General features: G+C 37.8%; 1 protein-coding gene across 2 annotated transcripts in view; it reads right to left on the bottom strand.

Moving 5' to 3' along the window:
• Positions 1–14854, bottom strand: part of LOC127632472 (mitogen-activated protein kinase 14B-like) — a 45612-nt gene that overhangs the window by 10363 nt on the left and 20395 nt on the right. For both annotated transcript variants that reach the window (XM_052111061.1, XM_052111060.1), the window contains exons 3-7: positions 7738–7796; positions 3857–3968; positions 1051–1080; positions 405–452; positions 75–189 (exon numbers count right to left, since the gene is read on the bottom strand). In XM_052111061.1, coding sequence (XP_051967021.1) covers positions 75–189; positions 405–452; positions 1051–1080; positions 3857–3968; positions 7738–7796 — 364 coding nt within the window. The remainder of the gene's footprint in view (positions 1–74; positions 190–404; positions 453–1050; positions 1081–3856; positions 3969–7737; positions 7797–14854) is intronic.

Raw genomic sequence — 14854 nt, 5'->3', positions numbered from 1 at the left:
TAGGTTAAATTAAAAAGAGTAATATATTACAAAAATGAAAAAGAATACAAGTGAGGATTCTGGGTAATCCTGACCTGTCATGTTGTAGTGCATCCAGTTGAGCATGATCTCTGGGGCACGGTACCATCGGGTGGCTACATATCCAGTCATCTCGTCATCTGTAAGTCGTGCCAGCCCAAAGTCCAGAATCTGCAAAATTTTTCAGATATCAGCTCCGACATTAGCCACAAACTAGATGAGACTTATCAGCACTCCTATTACCCTGTGTGTGCCTTAGTGTTTGCCCAACTATAAACCAAGTGTTGGTCAACAGAGGATAATAATTTCAGATGTGACAGTGGAAAAAGCATCAGATGATGGCAGATCATGATAAACAGTGCATGCTCTGATAAATATGTCCTTACCTTAAGCTCACAGTCTTCATTTACAGCCAAGTTACTGGGTTTAAGATCCTGTACAATAGGAAAAGTTGAGCAGACAGACCAAATGAGTGGTGCGCATTGAATTTGCAAAACGTTTTACTACAAATTCCTTTCAGAAACAATACCAAATGTAGTAATGTGAACCAAATTTAGGTCGCCACTCAAAAAACCTTGATTAGAACCCGTATAGGCCTCTTTACACAAGCAGTAGAGCAGATGAAACCCTACAACCAAATATGTTTCCCTGAGCAAAATCAGCAATAAAACCCACGATCAGTAATAATGAGAAAAACTAATTTCCACACTGATGGATAGCTCTTTAAGTGTGAATAAAATGGGTTTTTCCTTCATCGTGGTGTGCTGATTTTGAATCTCCACACTAATCTTAATGATCCTGTAAGTAATCTGAGGAAATAATTAATTCTAACCTAAGAATTCTGTAAGTTTGTAATGACTATATAGGCAAGATTTCTCAGTAGCTCTTTTTTATTTTTTAAACTGAGGCACTTACAATACCTATCTTGTTAGCTTCCAAAACATAACACTGCCTGCCCTAAAATGGCACAAGAGACAAGTAATACCCCACATTAATGATAAATAAATAAATCTTAAAGTGTGGTGTACTTACTCTGTGGATGATGCCTGCTGAGTGAATGTACTGTTGAGAAAGACAGATGAACTCACTTAAATCAAACACAAAAATCAATGAAAAGGCAATACAGTTGAAGTCAGAAGTTTACATACACCTTAGCCGAATACATTTAAACTCAGTTTTTCACAATTCCTGACATTATTCGTGAAAAACTTTCCCTGTCTTTGGTCAGTTAGGATCACTACTTTATTTTAAGAATGTGAAAATAAATTATATATTTCAGCTTTTATTTCTTTCATCACATTCTCTGTGGGGCAGAAGGTTACATACACATTGTTAGGTATTTGGTAGCATTGCCTTTAAATTGTTTAACTTGGGTCAAACGTTTTGGGTAACCTTCCACAAGCTTCTCACAATAATTACTGGAATATTGGCCCATTCCTCCAGACAGAACTGGTGTAACGCAGTCAGGTTTGTAGGCCTCCTTGTTACACACACCTTTGCAGTTCTGCCCTGTAGCGGAATGATCCACCCCTCTGGCTCGTCATCGTTTCCCCGCCTCTTAGGGCCGCCCTTCAGCCAGGCTCACGATGGGAGTTGGGCGGGAGAGCAAGAAGAGGTGCATAATAAGTCTCATTTATTCAGCGGTGAATGAAGCACACCTGATGGGAATAATGCTTCATCACCCTTAAAATGCAGAGTGCACCTCTTCTCAGGGAGCCGACTTCAAATATCCACGTGTGCACACACTGGCATCCTCGCACGCCCAGGACCAGAGCAGGGTGTGTTTGGTGCTGGATGAGATGGTGTGCTGCCGGACCCGTTCCTCGAACCACTGGACGTGTTAATGAGTCGCCGGGGGTGAACCACTCACGTTGCCGCTGACGGGGTAGTTACCGGGCCGCGTTCCCTGCACGATGCCATCTATTGTGTGCCGTGCACCAGTCCCTCCTGAAGCAAAGCACCTGCACAACATGATGCTGCCACCACATTCTTCAGGGTTGGGATGGTGTTCTTCGGCTTGCAAGCTTCAACCTTTTTCCTCCAAACATAACAATGGTCATTATCGCCAAACAGTTCAAATTTTGTTTCATCAGACCAGAGGATATTTCTCCAAATACTATGATCTTTGTCCCCGTGAGCACTTGCAAACTGAAGTCTGGCTTTTTTATGGTGGTTTTGAAGCAGTGGCTTCTTCCTTGGTGAGCAGCCTTTCAGGTTATGTCAATATAGGACTCGTTTTACTGTGGATATAGATACTTGTCTATCTGTTTCCTCCAGCGTGGTCCCATGGTGTTGTTTGTACAGATGGAAGTGGTACCTCCTGGTATTTAGAAATTGCTCCCAAGAATGAACCAGACTTGTGGAGGTCCACAATTTGATTTCTTTTGATTTTACCATTATGTCAAGCAAAGAGGCACTAAGTTTGAAGGTATGCCTTAAAATACATCCACAGGTACACCTCAGATTGACTCCAATTAGCCTATCATAAGCTAATTGGCTAAAGGCTTGACAACAATTTCTGGAATTTTCCAAGCTGATTAAAGGCACAGTTAACTTAGTGTATGTAAACGTCTGACCCACTGGAATTGTGATTTAGTCAATTATAAGTCAAACAATCTGCCTGTAAACAATTGTTGGAAAAATTAATCATGTCATGCACATAGTAGCTGTCCTAAATGAGTTGCCAAAACTATAGTCTGCTACTATGAAATCTGTGGAGTGGTTAAAAAAAATTGTTTTAATGACTTCAACATAAGTATATGTAAACTTCTGATTTCAACTGTAAATACAGGGGACACATCTAAATGAAACGCACTTAAAAAGGAATTTTTTATTTATCTCATCATTTACTCACCCTTAAGCCATCACAGATGTGTATGACTTTCCTTCTGCTGAAAACATGAGAAAGAATAAAAGAATATCTCAGCTCTGTGGATCCATACAATGCAAGTGAATAGAGACCAAAACATTGAAGCTCCAAAAAGGACATAAAGGCAGCATAAAAGTAGTCCACACTACTCCAGTGGTTTAATCCATGTCTTCTGAAGTGATCCAATAGATTTGGGGTGACAAAAGACCAAAATATAACTATTTTTTACATATAAATCTGGACATCAGCAGACTCCTTAGCAATCATGACTTCAAGCTCGATGACACTTCATAGCATCTAGTGCTCTGAGCTCGCATCAAGCACTAGAAAGTATAATCAAGCTTGAAATCATGATTGTGCCTCGAGATTGCAATGGCAAGATTTTGGTTTGTTCTTACCCAAATCTGATTCGATTGTTTCAGCTGGCATGGATTACACCACTCGGATATGGTCGTATATGGATTAATTTTATGCTGCCTTTATGTGCTTTTTAGAACTTAAAAGTTTTGGTCACCATTCACTTGTATTGTATGGACCTACAGAGATTAAATATTCTTCTAAAAATATTGTATGTGTTCAGTTGAGGAAAGAAAAGTCATACACATCTGGGATGGCATGAGGATTGGTAAATGATGAGAGAATTTAAATTTTTGGGTGAACGATTTCTTTAGATGAAAGTATTAACACTGCGAGGTTCTCTCTTAAATTTACAACAGAATGACTGAATTACTTTATTTGTACAGTAGAATAATCAACAGCATATTCAACAGTAGCCTGAAAGAAAGCTTTAAAGTGAGTCACTATCAACTGCTATTGTATGGAATTTGGAGATCGCAATTTTTTTTCTGCAGACAAAAGCAAGTCACATGGGTTTGGAATGACATTCTGAATTTTAATTTTTGGGTGAACTATTCCTTTAAATCAAGCCAGTACAGCTTGGCAAAAAAAATAAAAGTGGGTGGGGCTCACCTTCAATCCTCGTAGGATCTGGTAAATGAGGAATTGGACGTGATCGTCTGTCAACTTCTGACACTTGACGATATTGTTGAGGTCTGCGCCCATCAGGTGAGTCACCAAGTACCTGTTCAACAAATCAAGTCATCATGACACAGCATCTTCAATGTTGCAAATCAACTTTTTTTACGTTATAGATGAAAAAAAAACAGCTAAATTTCAAGTAGGCCTTTACTATAGTACTATAGTATATTTTTCACACTCAAAACATCATTGCAACCAGCCACTGGATAAATACATGCATAGAGCACTAACACAGAAGGAAAAAGGGGGGTGGCTATTAGTCCTGAGTGGCATCCAGCACAACCAATCAGCCTGCACCCCCACAAATGGGAACATTGGAATGTTTCTGGTGTGGGGCCAGCTGGGTACAATGTTGCCTGCTAACAGCTCTGCTGAACTGTTAAAGGAATCCAAACGGCTCCCGGCTGACCCAACCATGAGCACGATCATTAAACTTAACAAGCATGAACGCCTTGCTGCGCTGCACTCTCGTAACATTTAAGACAAACACTCTGGGTACAACAACTAAATGATGGTGTAAATGCATTCCAATAAAGGTGAGCAGTTATGCTGTGTGCACAGTTGACATTGAGTGTGTGCATTGCAACCATACGCATATATGCATTCCAAAAATATCTCTTGCCAAATGTGCCCTTCTCACTTGCCCCCTCTCATTCTGTATGAGATTTTGGAGGCTTGGGTATTTATAGGAGCATTATAGTATTCTTAGTTCTAGTTTCCCTGCATCTTGCAGTGCTTGTGCAAAAGTTGACACAGATATGCAGAACAGTGCGGCCCTTCGTCCCAAGTGTGTGCATGCATTTGTGTAACCTGTCAGCTCCTGTTTCCAATCTCCTTACAGCAAACACAAATTCACACTGGAGTTGTTGTTTGAAGGAAACGCTCTCTCTCTCCCTACAGTTGTGACCTCAGTTGGCTCTTTCACTCGATTGAAATGAGCTCTACTGAGACTTGGCTGAACATTTTGGCAGTATACAAGACCGTAGCATCCAACGGATTTGGACTGTTGTCTGTGTCTGCCTAATTGGCTAGCTCTTACGAAGTGGCAAAGTGATGAATTTGCATCAAAATACCATAGAGTTTGATTTTATGTACAATCTTTTGACATGTACAATCTTTGATGTCAACAACAAAGATATAGGAAGAGTGGGGGATGGCTTCAAAAGGTAGTTTAAAGCTAATTAAATTTAAAGCTTAAATAAGCCTTCAAAATATACCTTAAGGCAATTTTATCTATAATTCACTCTCTTTTGTATGTGTTGAATGTTTTAAGAGTGGGTTTTATGAGGCAATAAGAGTTTGCAGATTATTGCACATGTACTGTAAGGAAATTATGCTGAGCGGATAAAGTCCTGTTGCTATGGAAACTGTGGGTATTCCCAACACGTGCATGGCCACGATGTTCTTCACCAATCCTGTAGCAGAAGCACTCTGCTGGTTTTTCAACCATCACTCTGACAATGCAAGACATCTGAATGTTACCAGATTGTACATGTCTTTCAACACACAATGGGCAAACCATCAGTGTTTCAGGAGACTCATCTTTGTTTGGTAGTTTGTTTGATTTAACAGCATGCCAGTGTCCGTGGCTATTAAAATGGTGAAAAACAAATAAAAGGTATTGTGATTAAAAATCTTTGCTCACTCAACTTTCATTCTGCCCCAGACTATGTATACTGGGTGATGGGGTGGTTATTAATGTAGTTGACAAATATACAAAAAGCTGGGTCCAAACTAGTGTAACGATTGGCAGACAGATTATTCTTAGAGGACGGAAGTTAAAAGGCACTCCCTCATTTCAATAATGGCTCACCGAATTGGGCAGGGTGGCGGCATTTGAAAAGATGTCATATAAACAGCTTGGTAGATTAGACGTCTATGGTAAGACATGGGACAAATACTTGACATTTCTGGAAGACTCTTCGTGAGAACCATGTGGAGAGAAACATGATTATGGTCGAATAATGGTTGTTTATTTTTTAATCTTTTTTATTCTTTGTTTGTTTGTATATATGCGTGTATCTCAGGCTTTGACCACAGGGATATTTGTTGAGGGTCAAGGTGGGGTTGGGTATTGGGAGGGGAAAAGGAATAATGGGGGTTAAAAGTTGATTCTGTGTATACTGTATATGGTTTGCTTTGTTCCGTTTCATTTGTGGGAATCAACAAAAAGTGTTAAAATCGCAAAAAAGATATACAGTGGGTACGGAAAGTATTCAGACCCCCTTAAATTTTTCACTCTTTGTTATATTGCAGCCATTTGCTAAAATCATTTAAGTTCATTTTTTTTCCCTCATTATTGTACACACAGCACTCCATATTGACAGAAAAACACAGAATTGTTGACATTTTTGCACATTTATTAAAAAAGAAAAACTGAAATATCACATTTAAGGGGGTCTGAATACTTTCCGTACCCACTGTATCTTTGCTAAAAACAAACAAGATTAATCACGATCTTTGTTTGAACAATTCTGATATCATTCTTAAATGCCAAGATCATTCTTTTGCTCCATGCGCAACTCTACAATGTGAGTAAATCACTCGTATATGAGACCAAATTTTGCATTATGAAAGTAAAAATGTCTGTATGCAATTTTCAGGACATATTAATTGAATTGATGGAATACATGGAATTTGTTCATTTTATACATTTAAAATGTGACCGAAGAGATTAAAAACTAATGATGACATTTATTTATATATATTTTCATAATGTACCAAGTTAGAAGATCAGAATTAACAGCATTAGCTGTATTAGAAATAATTTCAGTAACACTTTACAATAAAGTTCCATTTGTTAACATTAGTTAATAACATTAGATAATATGAACTAACCATGAACAAGTCTACTTTTATTAACTAACATGAACTAAGAATAATAAATACTGTAAAAAAAATATATCGTTCATTGTTAGATTATGATAACTAATGCATTAAATAATGTTAAAGGGATAGTTCACTCAAAAATGAAAATTCTCTAATTTTATACTTACCCTCATGCCATTCCAGGTGTGAACAACTTCTTTCTTTTAGAAGAATATTTCACCCACACCTATCATCATATAATTTCTGGAGATATTGATTTAACCACTTGAGTTATATGGATTACTGTTATGCTGATTTATGTGATTTTTGGAGATTCAAAATGTTGGCACCCATTCACTTGCCTAAAGAGCTTAAATATTCTTCTTCTTCAAAAAAAAAAAAGTGTGTTCTGCTGAAGAAAGTCAAACATCTAGAATGGCATGAGGGTGAGTAAATGATAAGATCATTTTCATTTTTGGGTGAACTATCCCTGTAATGAATGGAATATTATTATAAAGTTTTACCAGCATTTCTTTTAAATGTAAGCAAAATGGACATTATGAAATACACCCAACTTAAACGAAATCTAATCAAGTCGAAATTAAATTGGAATCGAGAGCTTGTAAATTTGTCGAAAAGGCACTTTATCGTCCATCTACCATGTGGACCAGGCTTCACTGATAAATGTGTGTCTGCTGTGATTTTTATTTTTTTCTCTCTATGGCGGCCTTACCCTGTCACTTTACCCAGGAACTGCAATTGGAGTTAGGTTAGCATCTCTGACCTACAAGCACCTATAATGTCACACAAAAATCCCCTATCAACCTTTCACAACATTTCTTGGAATGGGTACAGAGGAGAGAAAAAGATTCAGAGAAATCTGATTATTCTAGCTGCAAGGAAATAAGATCAGTAGACAACTACATCGCAGGAGCCTGAAGAGCATCCAAGAGTTGCAATTTGTTTTCACATGTTTCAGATGTGGTGGAATGGCAAATACTCACACGTCATTGAATTCTTCTAGGCTGGTGGAGGGTGAGAAAACATTGAGGAGGCCAATTACCTGTATAAAAAATACAATCATTGTTTTATTAAAAGACAAAGATCACATCCTGGAATCTGGCTCTGTTTTGTGTGCATGCATTTCTAAGACTTTAACATATTAAAGTCATTATTTTATTTTTATCATTAGTCATTATTACTCATTATTTTAACTCACTTTAAGTCACTTTAGATAAAAGCATCTGCTAAAGGAAATTTTTTAAATGTGCAACCGGAGGTGTGATGTAAAGTACACTGAATGACTCGTGATGCAAACATATAGCATTAAAATGTATGGTTGTCATCCCAGTTCCTTTCTATTCATACAAAAAGCATTCAGCCATATTTTTAGGTTAGCTTTGATTAATTAATAATTTTATGCTTTGTCATTCATGTTGTTTTTCCATTTATTTTTATAGTTTTTTTACTTATCTTTTTATACTCTGACCTGGGTAGCACTTAAATTCATGTCTGAAAGGTGCTATATAAAAATGTATAATTATTATTCATTTTTTATATTAATTTAAAGCTGAAGTGTGCCAATAGCATCAAATAAAATAATAATATGATAAACAGGTTTAATGAACAGCACCATTTACTATTGGTCAGACATACAGTTAGTATGTCCGCCCAAAACTCATGCCATTTGTTGAGTCAATGCTTTGATTGTGCCACACAGCCACAGTGGTTAAATGTTTCAGAGGTTTCAACCTACAAATTATGTAGTTATAGTTGTCCCTTCATATTAAACTGGGAGAAAAAAACAATACTTCTAAAATGACAGATTATGCATAAAAGCAAAAGTCCAAATACTATCAATGCAGGCTATAGAGCTGTTCAGCCTTGACGTCAATTTGTGGGCAAATTCTCCATGGGTTCCTTCAGGGCATTTTTAGAATGGCAGTTTTGGATTCATGTTTAAAATAAGGTCTGTGGTTAACATTACTAGAAGATACGTGGAAGTTATGTTCAACAACATAAATTACACTTTCATACCTCAAATGTAAATTTTTAAACCACCGTGTGTTTTCTTTAAAAGTGTGTTGTTTCAATGCAGCTTCAAAATGCACGTTTAAGGTTCAATGTTAAGGTGTGTACTTTTTGTTGAAGAGCAAAACATATGTTGTAGAACAAAACGTCCATGCATCTTCAAGTAATGTTTACCACAAACCTTAAATCTACATATAAATTCTAAATTGTCATGATAAAAACCCATAGAAAAATCCTAAGGGAACCCATGGCTCAAAAATGCTTATTCTCTTCAGGGTATTTGAACTATAACCCAAACAGCTCAACATGGCAAAGAAAAAAAAATCCGTGATGACTATCAGTGTTTTCTTGATGTTGGTAAGCATGTGTCCCAATGTGGTTCTTTAGTGGAAAATGATCACACAATGTTAAATTTGATGCTTCCACTTCCTCACATTTACAATTTTGTGTAGGTAGGTATCACCTTTATCTCTTGCTCTGCACCAAAAGTAGGTGGATTTCATACTAGTTGCACTGTCAATGCATTAGTGCTATCTATGAGTAGCATTGTGTTACTCGGTCAACATTGGTTAACAATGCAAAGTTACATGCAGTATACAAATTGCAAGAACAGTTGAGCTGTGGCAATCTATAGTTAAAGGATTGTTCTGGAGAGTCTGGTGGTGCCATGCGAGGGTCTGACGTGTTAACGGCGAGCTCTGTGCACTTTGCTAGTTTTTAATACTTTGTGTCATAAACTGGTGAGATTCGACACTGGTTAAAAGACACTTATGTGCTCAAGCTGATGCCCATGACAATGCCACAGACCGGGGACTCGTTTTGGATGGTGTGGTGGAAAAGATCCAGCATCAACTGTCGAGCATGTAGGCAATGCTGGCGAATGTCGTTGCTGACTTGGAGGATCATTCTGTAATTCGTCAATCGACCACTGCCACGGAGACAAAGTTCTCTGAGTTGGTTACAAAAATGGGAGATGTTGAGAAATGAATCGATTATCTGGAGTCATTAGAGAGGGAATTAGCTGCTATACCGCAAGCGACCAAGACAGACTTGGAGTGCATCTGGGAAAAGTTGGAAGACCTTGAGGATCATAACCGTCAATCATTCTAACAAAGTCAGAATTGTTGGAATTCCTGAGAACAAAGAAGGCCGAGATATGGTGAAATTCCTAGACAAGCTCTTCCCGAGTCCGCTCGATATAATAGGCCATAAGCTGGAAATCAAGCAAACTCACAAAGTATTTTGTGGCAGGGCGGAGGGCGGGGCCGGGTCATGATCCTACACACCCGGTCCCGTATTAGGCTAATTATGCCTCCGTGAGGTTTAAAGGTCGACTGCAGAGGGCTGTGCGGGAGAGAGAGATCGTTAGCGGACATGTCCGTCATGTGTGTTTGTGTTGTCTTAAGTTTTCCATTAAACTATGATTTATATCGTCAAGCCGGTTCTCGCCTCCTCCTTTCCCATCCTTTAACTATTTTACATATTTCTTAGAAGAACTACAGCATTTTCTTGTTCCCAGAATTTGCGAATTCAACAAGAGAGAAACATGATCGATTCAAGGAATGCAAGAAAATCTTACATCAACGGAAGGTCACTTTTGTACTGATGTTCCTAGCCAAATTGAGAATAGATACTAAGTATGGCCGCAAAATATTTACATGCCCACAGAAGGCTACGTCCTTCATAAAGTCAATGGACTGAGAAAGTTATTGTGTGATTCTCACATTGCAGCCGAATGGACCTGACTCCACTTGACCATCCGAGGAAGCTGGGCACCTTTTTTTTTCTTTTATTGCTGGTTCCGCCTAGCGGCTGGAGTGTAGTAACACTCCTTAGGGACAGTTGTTGAATGAATCTGCATGTTCTTTGTGCTTATGTCTCCTATTGGCTGTCTGAGGAAACTGAACTGCTTTTTGCGTGTGTGTCCTTACGCAATCTGACTGCAAATTTGTCGTGGGGGCTCTCGTAGGCATACATGGCCTGTTTGAGATTATGAATCAATAAAAATGTTAATTTAAAAAGGTGTGATACAAATTAAGCTTAATGAACACCAACTGTGAAATTCAGTTATTGAGCAAAGCAAATAATTTCCCTCAGTTTGTACTAGTAAATGGCCAAGCCAATTAGAAACAAGCTTCTATCGTAGTGCTGATGAACATGTAATGGACGTCAAGATTTTCATAGAAAAATGACTTACATTTTGTGTTCTTTCTCATAAAACCTATTGCATGCCTTAAGAAGACATAGAGAGGTACCGGTGACGTCATCACTCTGAATGGCAGCTTAAACAACAGCTCCTCCGGGAAAACCAATTCATTGCCCCGTTAAATTATCAGATATAACTTTTTTTAATTCTGTTTAGCTCGAAAAGTGGGGCAAGAATGGGAAGAAGAGATGAAAACAAAAAAATGCACAGCTGGAGAAACTGTGAACGAAGAAAATGCAGGGAACAGCTCTCCTACGCAGGTACAAGATGGCGAAGCTAACGCGAGCCTTCAACCGAGTGAGGCGGCAAGTTTAACAAGGGTTCTGGAGGAGATAAGGGACTTTCGCAAAGACACAAAACAACAACTAACCGAAATTATCTCAGAAATCACCAGTGTTAATCAAAAATTGGCGGAGGCAGAAACGCGAATTTGAAAAGTAGAAGATCGCGTTCAGAATATGGAGAAGGTCATGAGCAAGATGATAAAAGTCATCAATCAACAAGAAAACAAATTACTCGACCAAGAAGGGAGATCTAGAAGAGAGAACATAAGGCTCTACAATGTTCCCGAAGGATCAGAGGGCACGTCAACGGCGATGTTTGTGGAAAAGTTACTGCGAGACACACTGGAGATCCCTCCGACTACGGACCTTGGCATCGAGAGAGCTCACCGCGCGCTCGCCCCAAAACCCTCCGGCAACGGGGGAGATAAACCACGGTCAATTATAATCAAATTCCACCGCTACAAATTTAAAGAAGAGATTCTGCGCAAAGCCTGGGCAAAAAAGAATGTGTATTTGAATGAGAGACCGATATACTTTGACCAAGACTACCCCACGGCAATTCTTCAGAAACGTAAGGAATACGCGGAAGCTAAACGAGTATTAAAACAGAAACAGATCCGGTTTCAGACCCTGTTCCCCGCCAAACTACGCGTGTTTTATGATGACGGGACGCGACTATACCAATCGGCAGAGGAGGCAACCGCAGACATGAAAGATAGGGGACTGCCCATCAGTGTAATCACGCCGAGGGAGAGCCTAGCGGAACAGCTATCCCACACCGTCTGGGAAATGGTTAGAGGCCCGAGACAACAGAGAACGGAAGAAGAGCGAGAGAAGAATATAAGGGAGAAACTGCAAATTTTCAGAAGGGGGCCCCTATCCCCTCCAGAAGAGCTTTAAGTTTGTACTAATTTCAAACTTCTGGTGAGCTAAGTAAACCTGAAAAAGCTGGTGCAATATTTACTTTGAGAGAGATGCGGTAAGGTTAATTTTTTCATTGCCTAATTTTTTCTCTCTCAAGTCATTTATTATTTATTTTGTGGACATCCCTCTCCCAAATTTAAACGAAAATATATAGAAGGGAGGAATATACAAGTTTTTTTTGGTGAAATGTACACTGAACTTTCCATTTATTTTTGTGAATGCTGCAATGGGGGCCCTCGACCCACATGGGAGAGAGATTTTCCCCCACAGCTAGAAGTTCCATCTAGCTCAGTTCAGGGTCATCTATTAGAGACCCCAACCTTGGAATCATTGTTCTGTTATGTATGTTTTTTTGTTCTTGTTTATTCAGGGAGAAGATTAATTAAGTTCTGTTTAGCTGAGTTGGTTAATGTCTTTAGATACATATGGTTAGGCACAACGTTAAAATAATTTCCTTTAATGTCAACGGGATGTTGAATCCAGTTAAACGCAGTAAGATTTTATCTAAAATGAAGAAAGAACAAGCTCATATAGTGTATTTACAGGAAACACATCTGAATGATAAAGAGCATGAAAAACTGAGGAGAATGGGCTTCTCCGATGTGTTTTTCTCTTCATATAAATCAGGACATAGAAGGGGAGTCGCTATTCTTATTTCAAACAAACTAAATTTTGAAAAAATATCTGAAATGGGAGACAAAGAGGGCAGATATATCCTAGTAAAGGGCAAAATATATGAGAATCTAGTTACTCTATTAAATATATATGCACCCCCAGGAAGTGATATTAGCTTCTTCCAGAGAATTACTAGTATTATGACAATGGAAACAAAAGGTTTTCTGATTTGTGGTGGAGATTTAAATATACATTTAAAACCAAAATTATACTCCTCTAGTGGAAACAACTATGACAAGGGGTCTTGACATAAGAAAGTTAATGCACTTTTTGAAGATGTTGGTCTAATTGATATATGGAGAGATTTTTTTCCTAACAGAAGAGACTATTACTCATTACTCCACTCCCCATTCTCTATATACCAGAATAGACTATTTTATAACATTTGGAAAAGATAAAGATAAGATACATTCATGTGGAATCGGGACAATAGATATAAGTGACCATGCACCAATAGATTTATCCATTGATTTTAACCTACAACCAAAAAATAATACATGGAAATTAAACTCAAGTCTATTTAATGATCCTTGTTTTAAGGAACAAATTAAAAAATAAATTAATCTCTATCTAGAATTTAATGACAATGGTGAGGTTTCACCTCCTATCCTATGGGATACTTTGAAGGCTGTCTTAAGAGGTAAAATCATAGCAATATCTTCGTATAAGAAAAAAATGAGAAATAAAACATTAGATGAACTACAAAATGATTTAAGGAAACTAGAAAAAAGACACAAATTAAGTTTAGCAAACGATATACTTGATGAAATAAAAAAAATTAGGGACAAGATTAACAATTTAGCTATGCAAGAAGTAAAGAAGAATTTAATGTTTCTAAAACAGAGATATTATGAAGGGGGATCTAATGCAATGAGAATATTGTCATGGAAACTGAGGAAGAAAACTGCAGAAAATACAATTCATAGAATTAGGGACCCAAGAACAAAAGTGATAAAAAGTAAGCTAAAGGAAATTCAGGAATCTTTCGAGGTTTTCTATAAAACTTTATACTCAAGAGTTCCGGGGAGAAATGTAACTCAAATTGACAATTTCCTGAATTCATTAGAGCTACCCACTTTAAGTGAAGAGCAAAATAGAAGGATGACCACTGACATATCTGAAGATGAATTAAAAACAGCAATTAGTAGACTAATATTAAACAAGTCACCGGGATCAGATGGTTACACGGCAGAGTGGTATAAGGAATTTAAAAATGAATTAATTCCGGTTATGCTCCCTACATTGAACTGGGTTCTGAAAAAAAGCACAAACACCACCTAGCTGGAAGGAGGCGATCATATCAGCCATACCAAAAGAAGGCAAGGATAAATTAGAATGTGGATCCTTTAGACCAATATCAGTTCTTAACGTGGACTATAAATTATTTACCTCTATCATGGCCAAAGGATTAGAAGAATTTTTACCTAAATTGATACATAATGATCAGACAGATTTCATACGACAACGTCAGACACAAGATAATATACGAAGGACATTACACATCATGAATCATATACAAAAAAATCATATGGAAGCAATAATGATAAGCATAGATGCTGAAAAAGCATTTGATTCAGTTAATTGGACTTTTCTCTACAGAGTTTTACACAGATTTGGATTACATGATACAATTATAAAAACTATACAGTCTCTATATGATAAACCCACAGCTAAGATTAAAATCAATGGATACTTATCAAATAGTTTTACCCTAGAAAGGGGTTCAAGGCAGGGGTGTGCATGGTCACCATTACTTTTTGCACTATATTTGGAACCATTAGCTCAATACATCAGACAGAATGAGGATATCAGGGGAATCAACATTAAAGGAACAGAACACAAACTTGCTTGTTATGCAGATGATATTCTGATATATTTATGGCAGCCAACATATTCATTACCAAAACTGATGCAGTCACTTGAAACATATGGCCAATTATCAGGATATAAGATTAATGTTGGTAAAACACAGTTACTTTCGTATAACTATAGAGTACCAAA

The sequence above is a fragment of the Xyrauchen texanus genome, chromosome 39, assembly GCF_025860055.1.
Source record: "Xyrauchen texanus isolate HMW12.3.18 chromosome 39, RBS_HiC_50CHRs, whole genome shotgun sequence".
Lineage (NCBI taxonomy): Eukaryota > Metazoa > Chordata > Actinopteri > Cypriniformes > Catostomidae > Xyrauchen > Xyrauchen texanus.
Note: the sequence above shows the minus strand (reverse complement) of the source record. Positions and strands in the feature narration are given on the sequence as shown.